This window comes from Oncorhynchus tshawytscha, linkage group LG33 (genome assembly GCF_018296145.1).
Source record: "Oncorhynchus tshawytscha isolate Ot180627B linkage group LG33, Otsh_v2.0, whole genome shotgun sequence".
In the NCBI taxonomy this organism is placed as follows: Eukaryota; Metazoa; Chordata; class Actinopteri; order Salmoniformes; family Salmonidae; genus Oncorhynchus; species Oncorhynchus tshawytscha.
In genome coordinates, this window is record NC_056461.1 from 14,643,018 (window position 1) to 14,660,132 (window position 17,115).

The 17,115-nt window shown below is 46.8% G+C and overlaps 1 protein-coding gene across 3 annotated transcripts in view; it reads left to right on the forward strand.

Moving 5' to 3' along the window:
- Nucleotides 1–16,889, forward strand: part of LOC112235802 (USP6 N-terminal-like protein) — an 81,766-nt gene extending 64,877 nt beyond the window's left edge. For all 3 annotated transcript variants that reach the window (XM_042311286.1, XM_024404321.2, XM_042311285.1), the window contains 11 exons: nt 880–919; nt 1,345–1,425; nt 5,711–5,818; nt 6,206–6,315; nt 7,607–7,655; nt 7,955–8,075; nt 8,590–8,684; nt 9,046–9,111; nt 10,732–10,831; nt 10,996–11,148; nt 13,932–16,889. In XM_042311286.1, the coding sequence (XP_042167220.1) occupies nt 880–919; nt 1,345–1,425; nt 5,711–5,818; nt 6,206–6,315; nt 7,607–7,655; nt 7,955–8,075; nt 8,590–8,684; nt 9,046–9,111; nt 10,732–10,831; nt 10,996–11,148; nt 13,932–15,529 (2,521 nt within the window). In that variant the 3' untranslated portion in view covers nt 15,530–16,889. The remainder of the gene's footprint in view (nt 1–879; nt 920–1,344; nt 1,426–5,710; nt 5,819–6,205; nt 6,316–7,606; nt 7,656–7,954; nt 8,076–8,589; nt 8,685–9,045; nt 9,112–10,731; nt 10,832–10,995; nt 11,149–13,931) is intronic.
- Nucleotides 16,890–17,115: the final 226 nt, after the last annotated feature.

Here is a 17,115-nt window from a genome sequence, read left to right on the forward strand (position 1 = left end):
AGGCAGACACCGACAAACTGACTGCAAACTCTCTGTGCTTCCTGTATGAGTTAAAGGTCAGGTTCAGGGGTCAGGGCAGTCCCGGGAAAGAGACAGGAAGTGGGGGATGGGACACGGGCTCTGTTCCCTTCCTTCCATGAAGTCATCACAGATCTGACCTGACCACAGGTCTGACCAATGTTGGATTGGTTAAAGCACTGGAGAGGAAACCTTACGTTCACTTGCCCAGTCATGGACAGATGAGTTAATATTACTAAAAGAAGGAAGGATGCATTTTGAGAGTATTGGAACAGGCCCCCACCATGGGGAAATCCCTTTTTTTAATGATCTAAGCCAGTGGGCTGAGTGGCACAGAGAGAGCTGTGCTGCTCTGAACTGTTTGTTTCATAGGGTATCTGATGGATAGCCATAGAGGCATTGAAACTGGGACAGGACAGTAGCCAGAATGGAGGAATGTTTTAATGTGTTATTTCCTGTTTGCTTGGCTGCTGACGTGTAATGTTCCCTCCCTTTGATGAGTGTTAGGGAAGGTGAAACGAGCTCTGGCAGTAGCAGCATTTATTTATTTAATGACTCCACTTCCTCTGGAAAGAATCTTTGAGTGGTCCGTATTCACGTTGAGACATATCATCTTGGCGCTCCATCTTGTCCATCTTCACCGCGTATGAGTGAGTTGAGTCGGACAGAGAGACAGCCTACTAACATTCCACCCGTCTACCAAATGTGTAATGTTCTTAAAGGCCCAGACCAGCGAAACCTTAGCTAAGCTCATGGTCAAACAATGATTGATACCTTGCATATTTTCAGAGCAACAATGTGTCTGAAACAAATCAACCAAAGCTGTGTGATACTAACGCTTGTTTGTTTTCTCCTCTCCAGTGAGAATGAACTTCCGTCCTACGACTCGGTGGAAGAGAAGGTGAGACGACCATGTCTCAGACCCTCAGGGCTAACTACATCTCTCCCGTCACACGGGTCTATGCCGTTGTAAAATGACCTTCACCGATGAGAAAGAACACAGCGTCTTTCACACACACACAACGATTGCCGTTACTGCTTTGAATAGAACTCTGGTTGCTGAGAATTGATTAGTTCTTTCCTTTATCAGAATCCTAACATTTTGTATTCTTCTACTGTCGCTTTCAATGAGTTACATAATGTCCTGAGCTAATGTTTAGATTGCATTCTAATGTCACTGTAACCTTTGCCTCATCCTGGCATCATAAAATGTTCTTTGTTTTATGAAGCAAAATGTATGACACTGCATATTTGTCTGCATATACAGTTCCTCCAGAGTTTTGGTAATGAGGAAGTGTTAACATGCCACTTCCTGTGTCCCCTCAGCAAAAACACTTAGAGGTAGAAAGGACCTCAAAATGGCTGAAGATGATGAAGAGCTGGGACAAGTATAAGAACAGTGAGAAGGTACGATCTCTCTCTCTTCCTCCCTCACCATCTCTCCCCCTTCGTGCAGTCTCTTAAAATATCTCATTCCCACATTCCTGTTGTCAAATATTACATTCCACATCCTTCTCCTCGTGCCTCGCTCACATCTCTCCCTTCTCTTTGGTGAACAAATATTAGTGAGTCTCCCTGAAGAGCATTTATAGGGGTCTAGTCTCTGTAATAGCTGTCTTTGTTAGTGCCTGAGTTTGGGGTCTTCTTTATGATAGGTGTTGGGCCCTCGGGCATTCAGTTCTGATGTCCTTCAGTTGTACTCTGAGGTGGTCTCAGCGGGAATTGGAGATTGTCTTTAACCTTGGCTAGGGGAATGTTTTAGCCTTGTTCTCTCTTTCTCCGGTTTCAAGGATTGCGTGACAAGCAACAACCAAGGACTTGTTGTTTCCCCCCTCTGTCAGTCAGTGCTCCGCTCGTTTCTCTCGGCTGGTTAAATGAGTTACGGTTGATGGCTGTGCTGCTGAAAACAATAGCATACTAATGCAGTCATAAGGTTCTAGCATCTGTAAGGCAGGTTCTAGCATCTGTAAGGCAGGTTCTAGCATCTGTAAGGCAGGTTCTAGCATCTGTAAGGCAAGTGTAATCTTTAGATCTACTAAAAATCTGCTGTAGGGCAGAGCCTGGGTCCTGGCACAGGTGTTGATGTGACAGTGAATTTATGGTACAAATAGAGGACTGCAGCGAGTAGGAGAGACCTCTACACTGAAGAGCCATTTAGATCTCTCACACACACACACACACACACACACACACAAACTCACCAAAAGGAAACCACATGCACAATTGCGCACACACACCAATGGTGATTAGTGGAACAGGTGCACTCATTGACTTCATCAGAGCCCTAATTACTGGGCTGTCGACGTCAAGCCCCAAGTGGGTCTATCTGGCACACACATACACTGTACACACACATACAGTACAAACACACACCTCCACACTCACACAACACACATACTAACATGCATTATGAGCATACAACCTAAACTGATTCGTTAACCTTTAATCATCACCCATCACTGGCCATCCGATGCCTAAACACATCTCCTTCCAAATCAATGTTTCTCTCTCTTCTCCCACCTCTCTGTGTTCCGCCTGCTGAATAATGAAGATTGTGTTTGTGTGTGTGTGTGTATATAATATATATGTGTGTATATAATATATATGTGTGTGTGTATATGACACGCTACAAAAGTATGTGGTAACCGCTTAAAATTAGGCTATTTCAGCCACCGTTGCTTGACAGCAGTATAAAATCGAGCGCACAGCCATGCAATCTCCATAGACAAACATTGGCAGTAGAATGGCCTGACTGAAGAGGTCAGTGACTTTCAATGTGGCACCACCATAGATTCCAACAAGTCACCATTCCAACAAGTCAGTCAGTTAAATTTCTGCCTTGCTAGAGCTGCCCCGGTCCATTGTAAGTGCTGTTATTGTGAAGTGGAAACGTCTAGGAGCAACAACGGCTGAGCCGCGAAGTGGTAGGTCACACAAGCTTACAGAACGGGACCGCAGAGTAAAAATCGTCTGGCCTCGGTTGCAGCCAATGTTTCCTCTAAGTTGTGCACAGCTCCCCGGGACTACCTGCAGAATTATCAGCCCACCGAGAGAAGCATGAGATTGATCTTCACTCAACTTTGTAGAGCAGTGTTCACCGACTGGTTGATCTCCAAGGCATTCCTAGTCGATCGCCAAATATTTCTATTAAAAAAAACAACAACGATAAAGCCTTGTCATCCTATTTTGTTTTGTTGGTCTCGGGCTGTTTGACTGTAGGTGCACCTGATTCAGCTGCCTTGCGCGCCGGGTAGGTGAACTGTTGCCATTTTGAACCAATTCATGTGTCTGGCGGGCCCAGAGAGCAAATCAAGTGCACTATATGCCTACTGCTGGCCAATCGGATTGCTCAAATTACCGTGTCTGCAGTAACATAGCAGACATAAAAGAAAGCTACAGCAAAGTTGATACTATGATATTTCAAAATGTTTAAAACCATAACTACAGCGAGACTGTCAACGAATACAGCAAAGAGCTGCTGTTTTTATGAGTGAGTTCATGTTTAAGTTCTTTCTCAGTTCTGTCAACACTTTGTATTCAACACTTTTATTAGCCATAAAATGTGCGTTCTTCCTATTTCCACTCAGCGCTACAACAAGCACTACAGCAGTAATGAATGAGTAGGAAAGTGTATCTATAGGTTTGCATTGTTATTATTGTTAGCGGCTTGGGTCTTTTTTAATATCCAGGAATATTTCACTTTCTCTGTTCATAGGAGTAACAACATGAATGTGTGCATGTGGCAGAAATAATGCGGTGCGACTCGAGTTTCCCCACCCTTTTTGGTCAGAGTCGGTGTCGGAAAGGGAGAGCAGAGGGTTGTTGAGGCGGGACCCTCAGTCTGCTGCTCTCCCTCCGCTGAGACTGACCATCAAATGCAGGCATAATCTGCCCAGTACAATAAAAAGAAAGCAAATTATTTAAATGCTCAGCTGTGCCTCACAAGAAATACAACAACAGATCTATTACCAGTGTGATCATATAGCCCACCTCAAATTTCTAAATATAATTCAAAAAACGTATCTAAACAACAATTTATTGGCAGGGCAATTCAAGCAAAGCCAATATGCGTTGATAATGTATTGGGCCTATATTTCTACAGTACTTTTTTTTAACCTCCATGTCTACAGTACTGTTTTTAATTGGTTAATGTCGCATAGGCTTGTGTTTAAGTCATGTTAAAAAAACGATCTGAACTCAGAAAAGGTTGGTGGCCCATGTTCTAGTTTTCCCTGTTAACACTCAATGTTTCCCTTTACTGTGGTAATTGTGATCGAATCAACACAATATTAACCACTTTCAATGTAACATACCGAAACAAAACAAATTATACAAGAGATTGTTGTCGGCAGAATGCATTGGAGTAGGATTCTATTGCATTGACACACACTACCCAACCCGCACTCTACACAGACCGGGGCGGCATAAACAATCAGAACTGCAGTAGACCTATATGCAAATAAACCGTTGCATATATGTATCTGTGCCATTTACTTTGAACTGGACCGTGTTTACAGCATGAGCGGTCATGAGTAAATGTGCTTGTTTTGAGATCAAAGCGAGAGCTCCATGTAGCCACGTGTGTACATTTTGTTCATGTCCTTTGCTAGTTAGTGAGTTATTAGCCCAGTTATAGATCATTTGTAGTTAGCAATATGGGAGTGATTGCTTCCTACAAGAGCACAAAATGTGTACATTTCCAGGCATCTTTGAAAAGCTGCTACTGTAGGCTGAATGATAGAACAGCTATTTCCATGTTAAAATGTTTCTCCATAGTTTTTTATGGTAGGCCACTCTATTAGGCCTACATTATGATCAAGTAGCCTACTTGGCCACTGTTATAACTAACTTAAAGCGGGTACAGCCTCAGTGTTCACTGTAAACGTGCTGGATATTGCACAGAATTTTCACAATGTTAAAGTTTACACACACACACACTGAGCATGACCAGATTCCTTGGCCAGATGGGTAGGTCTCCCCACACACATCACCTATAGCCTCTTTTCCAATCACCCAGAATCAGCTGATATAAGGCGTACCCGCCCTTCGGTACGCGCGTACCTGCCCTTCGGTACGCGCGTACCCGCCCCTTCGCGCGCGCGTACCCGCCCTTCGCGCGCGTACGCCCTTCGCGCGTACCTGCCCTTTTCGCGCGTACCTGCCCTTCGCGCGCGTACCTGCCCTTCGCGTACCTGCCCTTCGCGCGCGTACCCGCCCCCGGTGCGCGTACCCGCCCTTCGCGCGCGCCTGCCCCGCGCGCGTGCCCTTCGCGTACCCGCCCTTCGCGCGGTGCCCGCGCGCCCTGCCCTTCGCGCGCGTACCTGCCCTTCGCGCGCGTACCTGCCCTTCGCGCGCGCGCGTACCTGCGCGCGTACCCGCCCTTCGGTACGCGCGTACCCGCCCTTCGGTACGCGCGTACCCGCCCTTCGGTACGCGCGTACCCGCCCTTCGGTACGCGCGTACTATCCACTTGATGATTGATTGTACCCCCTTAATGTTGAATGTGAGTCAGATTATTCATACTATCAATTCGTCATGAAAACTGTTTGGTTGTGTAGCTCGAATTTGATTGAGCACAAAGGCATTTTGGACTTGAGCATTAGGGCTAGGGGGTGTGGTTGGAAGGTGAAGCATGGTCTCTTTGATGTTACACTAAGAATGTCCTTTTCCCCGTATCCATGTCTCCCTCCAGCTGGTGAGGCGGATCTATAAGGGAATTCCCCTACAGCTCCGAGGAGAGGTGTGGTGTCTGCTCCTTGACGTTCCCAAAATAAAGGAGGAGAAGAAAGACTTCTACGAGGTACGTTATGGAGACACGAGCCAGAAGCTCACAGCAGAGTTATAGTGCTCTCTAGGACTAACATCCTTCCTCCCTGGGAAAAGTCATGGAGGAACTATACACATTCACACTGTAGTTGACTCTCCTATTGTCTCTCTCCACTCAGCCAGCTTCATTATAGCCCAGGCCTCATTAACATTCATAACCAGGCCGGTAAAACCCTGATTTATCCTTCATCCATTATTATGGGGGGAGGTGTGTGTGTGTGTGTCAGCACTGGAATACTGAGTTTCTAGTCACAACTGAGCTTTATTATAACTCAATAAATATTTGCGGGATGGATGAATAGTTTTATTCCTCACACACACTCCCTCAGTGACTCTGTGTTGTTGTGTTTCCTGTGTGTAGAAGCTGAAGCTCAGGGCTCGAGGTCTGTCTCCTGACGTCCGTCAGATTGACCTGGATGTGAACAGAACCTACAGGGACCACGTCATGTTCATGACCCGCTATGACGTCAAGTCAGTATCTCCCTCTGACTGTACACACACACACACAGGGACCACGTCATGTTCATGCACCGCTACGATGTCAAGTCAGTTTCTCCTACTCCAGTACAACATCTACACTTAGTCACTACAGAATAGTACCCTTAATTAGGGCCTGGAGTTTTTCTTGACCGTGTGCCCTAGGAAACTAGGAAAAACCCCTGGTCGTAGCCTGGTCCATGATGCACATCTATCTGGCCATACCTCTTTCTGTCATAATGGTGGCTGACATGGACATTTCCCTATAAGGAAGTGAGAGGACACACACGTCCCTTTTCTGTGTTTTTACTTCTGCTTGATGACGTCATGGAGAGAGCCAGAACCAGGGGCCCCTGGGAAATAAACACTGGCCTGTAGAGTCTGAGAGCACCACGGACCTGGCAGGCACAGCCTCACAGGAACTAAACACATTACCTCGATACTGACCATGACACAATACAACTACCTCAAACACAGCTATACCATGAAAGCATAAAATGTACAACTACCTCAAACACAGCTATACCATGAAAGCATAAAATGTACAACTACCTCAAACACAGCTATACCATGAAAGCATAAAATGTACAACTACCTCAAACACAAAGGTTGTCATTACTGGCTAAATATAGGAAGTAAAAATCACTAATGCATTTGTTCATCTCATTTAGAAGACAATACGACTATTAGAGCATTTGAATGATGAGAGAAGACCAGATCTCTCTTGAAAAATGTATCTCAATGAGACTAACCTGGATTCCCCTTTTGTGATCAATTGGGAAGCTCCTGAGGTGTTCCTGTTAGTTAACCTGCACTTCTGTCAGATGATGTCTAGTCATTAGTAGGTTGACTGTTCTGTCAGATGATGTCTAGTCATTAGTAGGTTGACTGTTCTGTCAGATGATGTCTAGTCATTAGTAGGTTGACTGTTCTGTCAGATGATGTCTAGTCATTAGTAGGTTGACTGTTCTGTCAGATGATGTCTAGTCATTAGTAGGTTGACTGTTCTGTCAGATGTCTAGTCATTAGTAGGTTGACTGTTCTGTCAGATGATGTCTAGTCATTAGTAGGTTGACTGTTCTGTCAGATGATGTCTAGTCATTAGTAGGTTGACTGTTCTGTCAGATGATGTCTAGTCATTAGTAGGTTGACTGTTCCGTAGGATGATGTCTAGTCATTAGTAGGTTGACTGTTCCGTAGGATGATGTCTAGTCATTAGTAGGTTGACTGTTCTGTCAGATGATGTCTAGTCATTAGTAGATTGACTGTTTGTTGTTGTTTTCAGGCAGCAGGCTCTGTTCCACGTCCTAACAGCCTACTCCGTGTACAACACGGTGAGTCACACTACACACATTCCAGAATGAATCCCCCGTCACCTCAACGCCTCTCTTTACCCTACCTCTCCTTTCCCCAATCAACTGTTTTCTACAGCCTCGTCCTTCTCTCCCTCGTCCTTCTTTTATCCCCTCATCCAGCTCCTCCTGATCATCCTCCCCTGTTCTCTCCATCCACCGACCTCTTCTGTTCCTGTGTAGATATAAAGAAGTGAGTTGGTGTGCAGTTTTGCATGCGTGTTTGTCTATACATTTACAAACCTGTGTGTGTGTGTGTGTGTGTGTGTGTGTGTGTATAGGAGGTGGGGTACTGCCAGGGCATGAGTCAGATCACTGCTCTGTTGCTCATCTATATGAACGAAGAGGATGCCTTCTGGGCTCTGGTCAAACTGCTGTCTGGACAGAAACACGCCATGCATGGTAAACACACCAGAACACACACACTACACACTGTGTAACATCCCATAGAAGTGTTAGGCCGTCATTCAATAGCCCACGCAAAACCCACGCCTAAGCCATGCCATACATATGCACCATATAGGACACAAGTCAATTCAGGGGTAGCATACTAGACCAGACAAACTAAGTAGGCATGAATAGCCATGCCCTAGACCACATAGGATAGTAGGCTCTGGTCTTTTACTCCAAACATTCCTTAAGTCCAACATGACCCCACTGACACAGGAACGTGCCCTACGGATAGAATATAAACACGCACTCACACACTGAATACACACACACTCTCACATACCTTTCAAGGACTTAGGCTGTCTCTTCTGGGCCCCATAAAATGTGAGGAAACACATTTCTAGAGAACCCTCCCTGACAAGCTCACCCAATCTCCCGTCCCTTCCATTCAGACCCACACACAGCGAGAACCACCAGAGTCATTTCCTACATTTGATAAAATGCTCTGTGATCTCCTCCCCTCTAGGGTTTTTTATCCCCGGCTTCCCCAAGCTGATGCGCTTCCAGGAGCACCATGACCGCATCCTCAAGAAGATGATGCCCAAACTGAAGTCACACCTGGTGAGGCCCGCAGAGCACACACACACACACACACACACACACACAGTCTGGGGGAGGGGGTAGTGGTATATAAATGACAGCCCTAAGCCTGCTGGTATGGGGGACTGAGTGGCACAGCAGCAGCCTTTGATGTGTTGAGATTAAAGGGTGGTGGAATGAGAGAGAAATGCCATGTCTACACACACAACCATACACACACACAGATATGGCTTTTATTCTGCTTTTAATATGGGGCCTTGGACACGTTGGCGGATTCACCACTGCTGTTAAACCAAGGCCACTGTTTAAATACACACACACACACACACACACACACACACACACACACGGAGTGGTAATGGCTCATTGACCTCTGTTTCAGGACACACAGGAGGTGTTCACCAGCCTGTACACTATGAAGTGGTTCTTCCAGTGTTTCCTGGACAGGGTGAGTGTCTGAATCACATCCCCTTCCCTCTGTATCAGAATGTTAGACAGGGTGAGTGTTTGAATCACATCCCCTTCCCTCTGTATCAGAATGTTAGACAGGGTGAGTGTCTGAATCACATCCCCTTCCCTCTGTATCAGAATGTTAGACAGGGTGAGTGTCTGAATCACATCCCCTTCCCTCTGTATCAGAATGTTAGACAGGGTGAGTGTCTGAATCACATCCCCTTCCCTCTGTATCAGAATGTTAGACAGGGTGAGTGTCTGAATCACATCCCCTTCCCTCTGTATCAGAATGTTAGACAGGGTGAGTGTTTGAATCACATCCCCTTCCCTCTGTATCAGAATGTTAGACAGGGTGAGTGTCTGAATCACATCCCCTTCCCTCTGTATCAGAATGTTAGACAGGGTGAGTGTCTGAATCACATCCCCTTCCCTCTGTATCAGAATGTTAGACAGGGTGAGTGTCTGAATCACATCCCCTTCCCCTCTGTATCAGAATGTTAGACAGGGTGAGTGTCTGAATCACATCCCCTTCCCTCTGTATCAGAATGTTAGACAGGGTGAGTGTCTTAATCACATCCCCTTCCCTCTGTATCAGAATGTTAGACAGGGTGAGTGTCTGAATCACATCCCCTTCCCTCTGTATCAGAATGTTAGACAGGGTGAGTGTCTGAATCACATCCCCTTCCCTCTGTATCAGAATGTTAGACAGGGTGAGTGTCTGAATCACATCCCCTTCCCTCTGTATCAGAATGTTAGACAGGGCGAGTGTCTGAATCACATCCCCTTCCCTCTGTATCAGAATGTTAGACAGGGCGAGTGTCTGAATCACATCCCCTTCCCTCTGTATCAGAATGTTAGACAGGGTGAGTGTCTGAATCACATCCCCTTCCCTCTGTATCAGAATGTTAGACAGGGTGAGTGTCTGAATCACATCCCCTTCCCTCTGTATCAGAATGTTAGACAGGGTGAGTGTCTGAATCACATCCCCTTCCCTCTGTATCAGAATGTTAGACAGGGTGAGTGTCTGAATCACATCCCCTTCCCTCTGTATCAGAATGTTAGACAGGGTGAGTGTCTGAATCACATCCCCTTCCCTCTGTATCAGAATGTTAGACAGGGTGAGTGTCTGAATCACATCCCCTTCCCTCTGTATCAGAATGTTAGACAGGGTGAGTGTTTTAATCACATCCCCTTCCCTCTGTATCAGAATGTTAGACAGGGTGAGTGTCTGAATCACATCCCCTTCCCTCTGTATCAGAATATTAGACAGGGTGAGTGTCTGAATCACATCCCCTTCCCTCTGTATCAGAATGTTAGACAGGGTGAGTGTCTGAATCACATCCCCTTCCCTCTGTATCAGAATGTTAGACAGGGTGAGTGTCTGAATCACATCCCCTTCCCTCTGTATCCTTTAGGCCTGCAGCTTTTCTAAATGTGTCTTTGTAAAGCATCAGTCATTATCACACCATGCCTACTGCGGGTGTCGGGCTAAAGAAAGTGTTCAATTATATTCTGGAAATATATTTATTTCTTCTCTTTTCTGGCTGTATCATTCTCTCCCTATCTCTTTCTCTCTCCTTCATTATCTTTCTTCCTCTCTGTCTCTCTCCCTCAGACCCCCTTCACCCTGACCCTGCGGATCTGGGACATCTATATCCTGGAGGGAGAGAGAGTTCTGACCGCCATGTCCTACACGGTCCTCAAACTGCACAAGAGTAAGACCAGAACAGTAGGATTGTGCTATTGTGACCACGTGGTTGTCTGTGCGCCACCAGGCGAAGTTGCTTCACTGAACCACCTCCGCTAACCTCTAAGATCTGTGACTGTCCTCAAACTGCACAGGAGAAAGTGTTCTCACACTGTGTGTTTGTGTTTGCAGAGCACCTGTTGAAGCTGTCTATGGAGGATCTGGTTGAGTTTCTGCAGGTGACTCTGGCCAAGGACTTCTTCTTTGAGGATGACTTTGTTATTGAGCAGCTGCAGAACAACATGGTGGAGCTAAGGAGGTCCAAACTGGAGCTGGCCGCACCAGGTAGCCTTCTGCCCCCAACACATCTCATACACACTGATTACAGTAGGCTATACATTTGTCACACACACGCAGATTAGACAACTGCCACACACAAGCTCAAAATATCAACACACACACTGATGTATCACCCTGCATATGTTACTTCACTTACATTCACCCTCAACCACACAGTTCCAGTTCTCTCACACACACACACACACACACACACACACACGGATGTATCACCCTGCATATGTTACTTCACTTACATTCACCCTCAACCACACAGTTCCAGTTCTCACACATACATACACATACACACACACACACACACACACACACACGAGATGTATCACCCTGCATATGTTACTTCACTTACATTCACCCTCAACCACACAGTTCCAGTTCTCACACATACATACACACACACACGGATGTATCACCCTGCATATGTTACTTCACTTACATTCACCCTCAACCACACAGTTCCAGTTCTCACACACACACACACACATACACACACACACACACACACACGGATGTATCACCCTGCATATGTTACTTCACTTACATTCACCCTCAACCACACAGTTCCAGTTCTCTCACACACACACACACACACACACACACACACACACACACACACACACACACACACACACACACACACAGCTCTCCTGCTGGCTGCTGTGTAATAGTATTACCAGTGGTAGTAGTAATTAGTGATAGCAGTCTGTGTCTCATCTTGCTTTCTGTCTCTTGCTTAATCTGCCTCTTCTCCCTCTTCTCCCAATGGTTCGGCCCAGCCTACAAAAGTGTGGGTGGGAGTGGGGGCCACATCCCCTCCTACGACAGTAACCGGTGGGCTATCCTGACTGGTGTTCCCCTGTTTCATCATCTGTCCATCCCTCCCTCCCTCTGTCAGTCCCTCCGTTTTCCGTCTGTCTGTCGCCTGTCTGTCCAGCGGCCCTGGGCTTCTCTTACAGAACATTCTCCCAATGGTACCGCAATCTTGTGCAGTAGCTACTGCAACTCAGGCCAGGCTACTATTGGTAAAGCTACCTTGGAGTCTTGTAGTGGAGGGATTATCCTCCTCTATTACTACCACGCTCGTTGTCTCTGACTGCTTTTAGCGAGGCACTGCAGATGGTCATTATCAGTAGAGTAGTAACCCTTTAAGCTCCCACTTTAGATAATACGATACTTTGAGTCACTACTTTCAGTTAGTAAGATGCATCTCGCCTAAAGCTTTGACTGGTCACCGCTCAACATTGTAGGCTACATAATGGCTTAACCTCCGAATGTCCTAATGTACTGTGGCATCCTACCACCCTGGGTGTGTGTGTACACACGCACACACACACACACACAGTGAGAGAGCCATTTTCTCTTCCTGGTGACATGATAATAAGTATCATCCAACAGCGGAGGCTTTTTGCTCGACTGCAGCACTCAGAGCTCATCTTCAACCCATCTGCTACTAGTGAACCAGCCACATGTCATGTTGAGAAATGGAGATTCAGAAGCCAAAACTCTTAAATTGTTGGATGAGGTTTTTAATGAGAGGCTAAACAAAGGTTTGAATAGGTTGTTGTCTGTGTTTTACGTTTGACTGTGGGGTGGAGACTGCATCCTACACTTAACTTGGAAACCCTAAAGCACCTGTGTCAGTGAACACATTTCCTGGGTGAATCCTCAATACTCTCAAGTGGCTTCCTCTCCTGAGTCCAAACTGAGAAGACTGGAAGGGTGAGAGCAATAAAGCACTGATCTCGGCTGTGTCCCAATACATTTGAATGGCTTCCGCCTCTTGTCTCCTTTCCTTTATCCCTAACCAAAGCGCCATTATTTCCCTTGTCCAGGCTTTTCAGATCAGTGGTTCTAAGGGATGGTAGAGAAGGACAGGAAGCTGCGTAGGAGTGATGGATGCTGTGACTTACAGGCAGAGTTTCTCCATATTGTTTTCACCCATTCAGTCTAAGGACAGGGAAATGGGACACTTTCTTACACAACGGAGAGCCACTTTAGTTTGTGGATTCAATACCGGTCAGTGATAGCACTTCCTGGTTCAAACTCACCACACTTCCCGGTCCTGTCACATCACTTCCTCTTCTCTAGCTCGTGTCTCCTGGTTTCTATGGGGATTGTGGACACACTGTTCCTACCAGAGCCCAACACATCCAGTGTCCCACCTTCACTGTCTGTTTCTCTGTATATCTGTGTCACCTGTACTGCACTTTATTTTCATGACACTGGTAGATACGATTATGTAGTAGTAGTTGTAATAATATACTCCAGTAATAGAGGTTAAAACTGCATGGAGTTGATATATTTATGGTTTTTGTCCTTAAGTGCTAACTCAGCCATGTTTCCTACTTTACTTCTTACAAGTCTTTAAGGACAGTCCGTTAGCTCATTTCAGTCTGACCATTTGAGGTCGGCCTGCTGCTGCAGCTAAGTACATTTTAATGAAACTGAGTGAAAACGTATATTATTTCAGTCTACACTTTTGAATGGCACTTCCTAATTGGACGCCTCTGGCTCGCACTCTGGGTATTGAATATCAGATATATATTTCAGATGTTGTGTTTTGTTATGTCCTTGGTTGGTTTCTCGCCTGTGGAGACGTGATTATTCAGTGTTGTGGTGAATGTAATTCTCTCTTTATTTTCGCCCCCCGTCGGCAGTGATGTTGCATGAATCCATATTGCCCTTTTTTTAATATTCATCGTTTGAAAACATGCCTTTTCCGTTTTGTGTTCCCCTCCAGGTGCTCTAACCTTCTGTCTGTTGTATCTGTGCAGGTAAAGAGGACGAGTATCCCAAGAAGCTTCTTGGGCAGCTTCCCCCAGAGCCAGCGGTGAACCAGAACCACGTGGCGAATGGTCAGAGCCACGCCCAGCCGGCCGAGCCCCCAAAAGCGCCTAGCCCCTCCCCCGAGCGCCAGCGGGACAGCCGACCCCCCAGTCGGGCGCGCAGGGACTCCTTGGAGAAGCTGGTCCGGCAGCACAAGGCTGAGAAGAGGGAGGCCAGATCACGGGGGTCTGGAGAGAACTCCGTCCACCTAGACCCCCACTGCAAAAAGCCCTCCGCCCCCACCCTTTCTACCCCAGAGAGAGGGTTCACACCGTCCCCGGCACCCTCTCCCTCGCCACACCCCAACCCTCCTACAAAAGTGGTGGACAGAGGGAAGCCTCAGAACCACGCCACGGCCAACCACAACTCCAATGCCGCCTCCAGCAGCTCCCGTAAAGACATCGCCCCGCGCTGGGTCAAGCCCTCCGAGACCAAGCTGGAGGCGGCCAAGGCAGCGGCGGCCAGGGAGATCCAGCCCTCCTCCAGCCCTGATGACACCCTGCTGCTCAACCGCCGGCCCCGCTCCAGGGGCTTGATCCCAGGCTCCAACCGTGGCTCCAACGCCTCTCAGTACGACAACGTGCCCGGGGGGGCAGAGCAGGACTTTGTGGAGGTCCTGGAGCTGGACAGGCCACCGTCACAGATGAGGCGCAGCGAGACACCGTCCTTACCCCCCACCCACATCCCCAGCCTGCAAGGGAGCATGGTCTCCATAGGACCAGTGGGTAGGCAGGCCAAACACCCCATCCCCGCTGCCCTGTCCCTCAACAGCCCCGCGGGGGGTAAACCCTATGTCCACCCCAACGGCCAGAGCCAGTACCACACACCCCCCCAGCAGTACTCCCCCGGTCGGCCTGCTATGGTGCCACTCCACTACCCTCCGTACAGTGTGAGCCTTGAGCAGAGGGGACTGGGAGAGGACAGGCACTACGGCCCCCCGCCCTCCCGAGGCACCCCACCTATGGGTCTGATGTATGGGGAGAGGGCGTACGTCACCACCCAGCGGCCCAGCCACTCTCCGGAGAAGGCCCTCATGAACAACTCCTATGCCACCACCCACAGGCAGCCTCCCAGCTCAGCCCAGCCCCCCCGCACCATACAGCAGCTGGACAGCCCTGGTAGTAACGCCTCCACATACCTGCGCCAGCCCACACGGCTCACCTCCACTGCAGCCGCCTATCCGGTGTACCCTCCTGTTGACTATAACAGGTACGAGGGGCGCAGGAGAGGGGAGCAGACCCCGCCCTACCTGCCCGAGGGGCCAGGCCGGGGAGGGGCAGCAGAGGTGCAGCCGTGGAGGCAGCAGGAAGGTGGTGACATGTCACGTGCCCCTGGAGGTGTACCCCGCTCCCCCAGCTTCCAGAGGGCCCAGATGTCCCCCGTGCAGGAGTTCACCTTCCCTGACGGCCTGGCTCACTACAGGACACAGTTCCACGAGCAGCAGCAACAGCCCACCATGAGGCAGCAGCTCCCCCCGCTGTTCGGAGGACCACACTACAGGCACGCACCAGAGGCGTTCACCATGCAGGAGTCTATGTTACTGTGAGAGGAGGAGAGTGGGATAGAAAGACACTGAGGTGTAGTCACTGACACTGTGGCAGCAGAGACAAGCGGTAGTCCTACTAGAGTTAAGGAGTTTTAGTTTGGTCTGTTTGTGCTTTATATGTGATGTTCTGACCTTTTTAAAAGTCATACTGCATCGTGAATGCTGCAGTATACCAGCTTCTGGTGTTTCTATGGATCCCTTTTAAAAACCCACTGAAGATTGATTCTTTTATTTTTTTCGGATGTTAAATCATTAATGACAGGAGTTTAAAGTATATATGTATATCTATCTTTTAGAGTTGAAAAATGTACAGTAAATGATGTTTTGTTTATATACTGAGTTATTGAAAAGTTATGAGTAGCAGGGGACACTTCTCCTGGCGAGACAAACTCAGTGATTCCTTTATTTTTTATGAGTTACTTCCAAAATATCTACTTTAGAGGTGAATTTACTCTATATGCTTGTGAATATTGTATTTTTCAGAGAGAAGAAACAAAGCTACGTCAAATAATAGAATTACGGAACAGTGACAATTAAAATCCTTGTCGAAAATATATCATTTAAATTTTGAAGCACCTCCACTGTATAACGACGTTTTTTAAAACTTTATTTTTTCATTGAGATTATTCCGTCTTCGCTCAGTTTAGCGACCACTGTAATTTCTAGTCATTGCAAAGCATTTCTGTAACCCAAATAGTGTGTGCAGTATGTTTGTGTATCGAGGCCAGTGTCTGCTTTATACCCCATATTGAGACTGTAAAATCTATCAACAGTGAACTGTTTTGTCGTCCGTAGGTAAAAAAAACACCCCTTTTCTCCCCTGAAGTAATGTACAATTTTACTTCCCTCTGAAAAGTTTACATGAACATTAATTGCATATTAACAGTACAGTATTTTCATCACCACACAGTAGGTGTCAGCTAGCTGCAAGAGGTTTCTATAGAGGGGGAATGTGTACTGGTGTTGAAGTACTTACTAAGCCGCAATATGCTTTCATTGCCAACTCATGTCTTGTATTTTCAGCAGTCACATTCACTGCTGTTCAGTTACCAGCACTTACATATTAAATCATTCCATATACACACATCAACACTTACTGACTTATACATACTACTTTGTAGTGTGACGTCACACATTTGAATACATATTCAACCACCTCCCCTTTTATTGCTGATTCTCAACTCTGTACTTTTTGATACAATGCTTAACGTTCTCAAACCGGTTATAATTATACTGTTATTATTTGAACGTGCAAATAAGTCATTCCTTTTTGTTAAATAATTAATTGCAAAATGGTTTCAGGTCATTCTTCAGAGACTTTTCTTTACTTAATAAAACAAATTGGGGTGTGCATTTCTGATCATGTGTCTGTAGATTTATTTCTGTAAGAATGTTATTGCTATTCCCTTCATACATCAGTGAAGTGTCTTCGTACATATTCTACATGCATGGACCACAAAGCTCACGCCGGATACTGGCTAGTGATTTATATCCCTGGAAAAGCGGATAACATGTGCCAACATTATTCATCTGCTGATATTTAAGGAAATACTACCCTCTAGTGGAGAAACTAATTGCACCCTCTT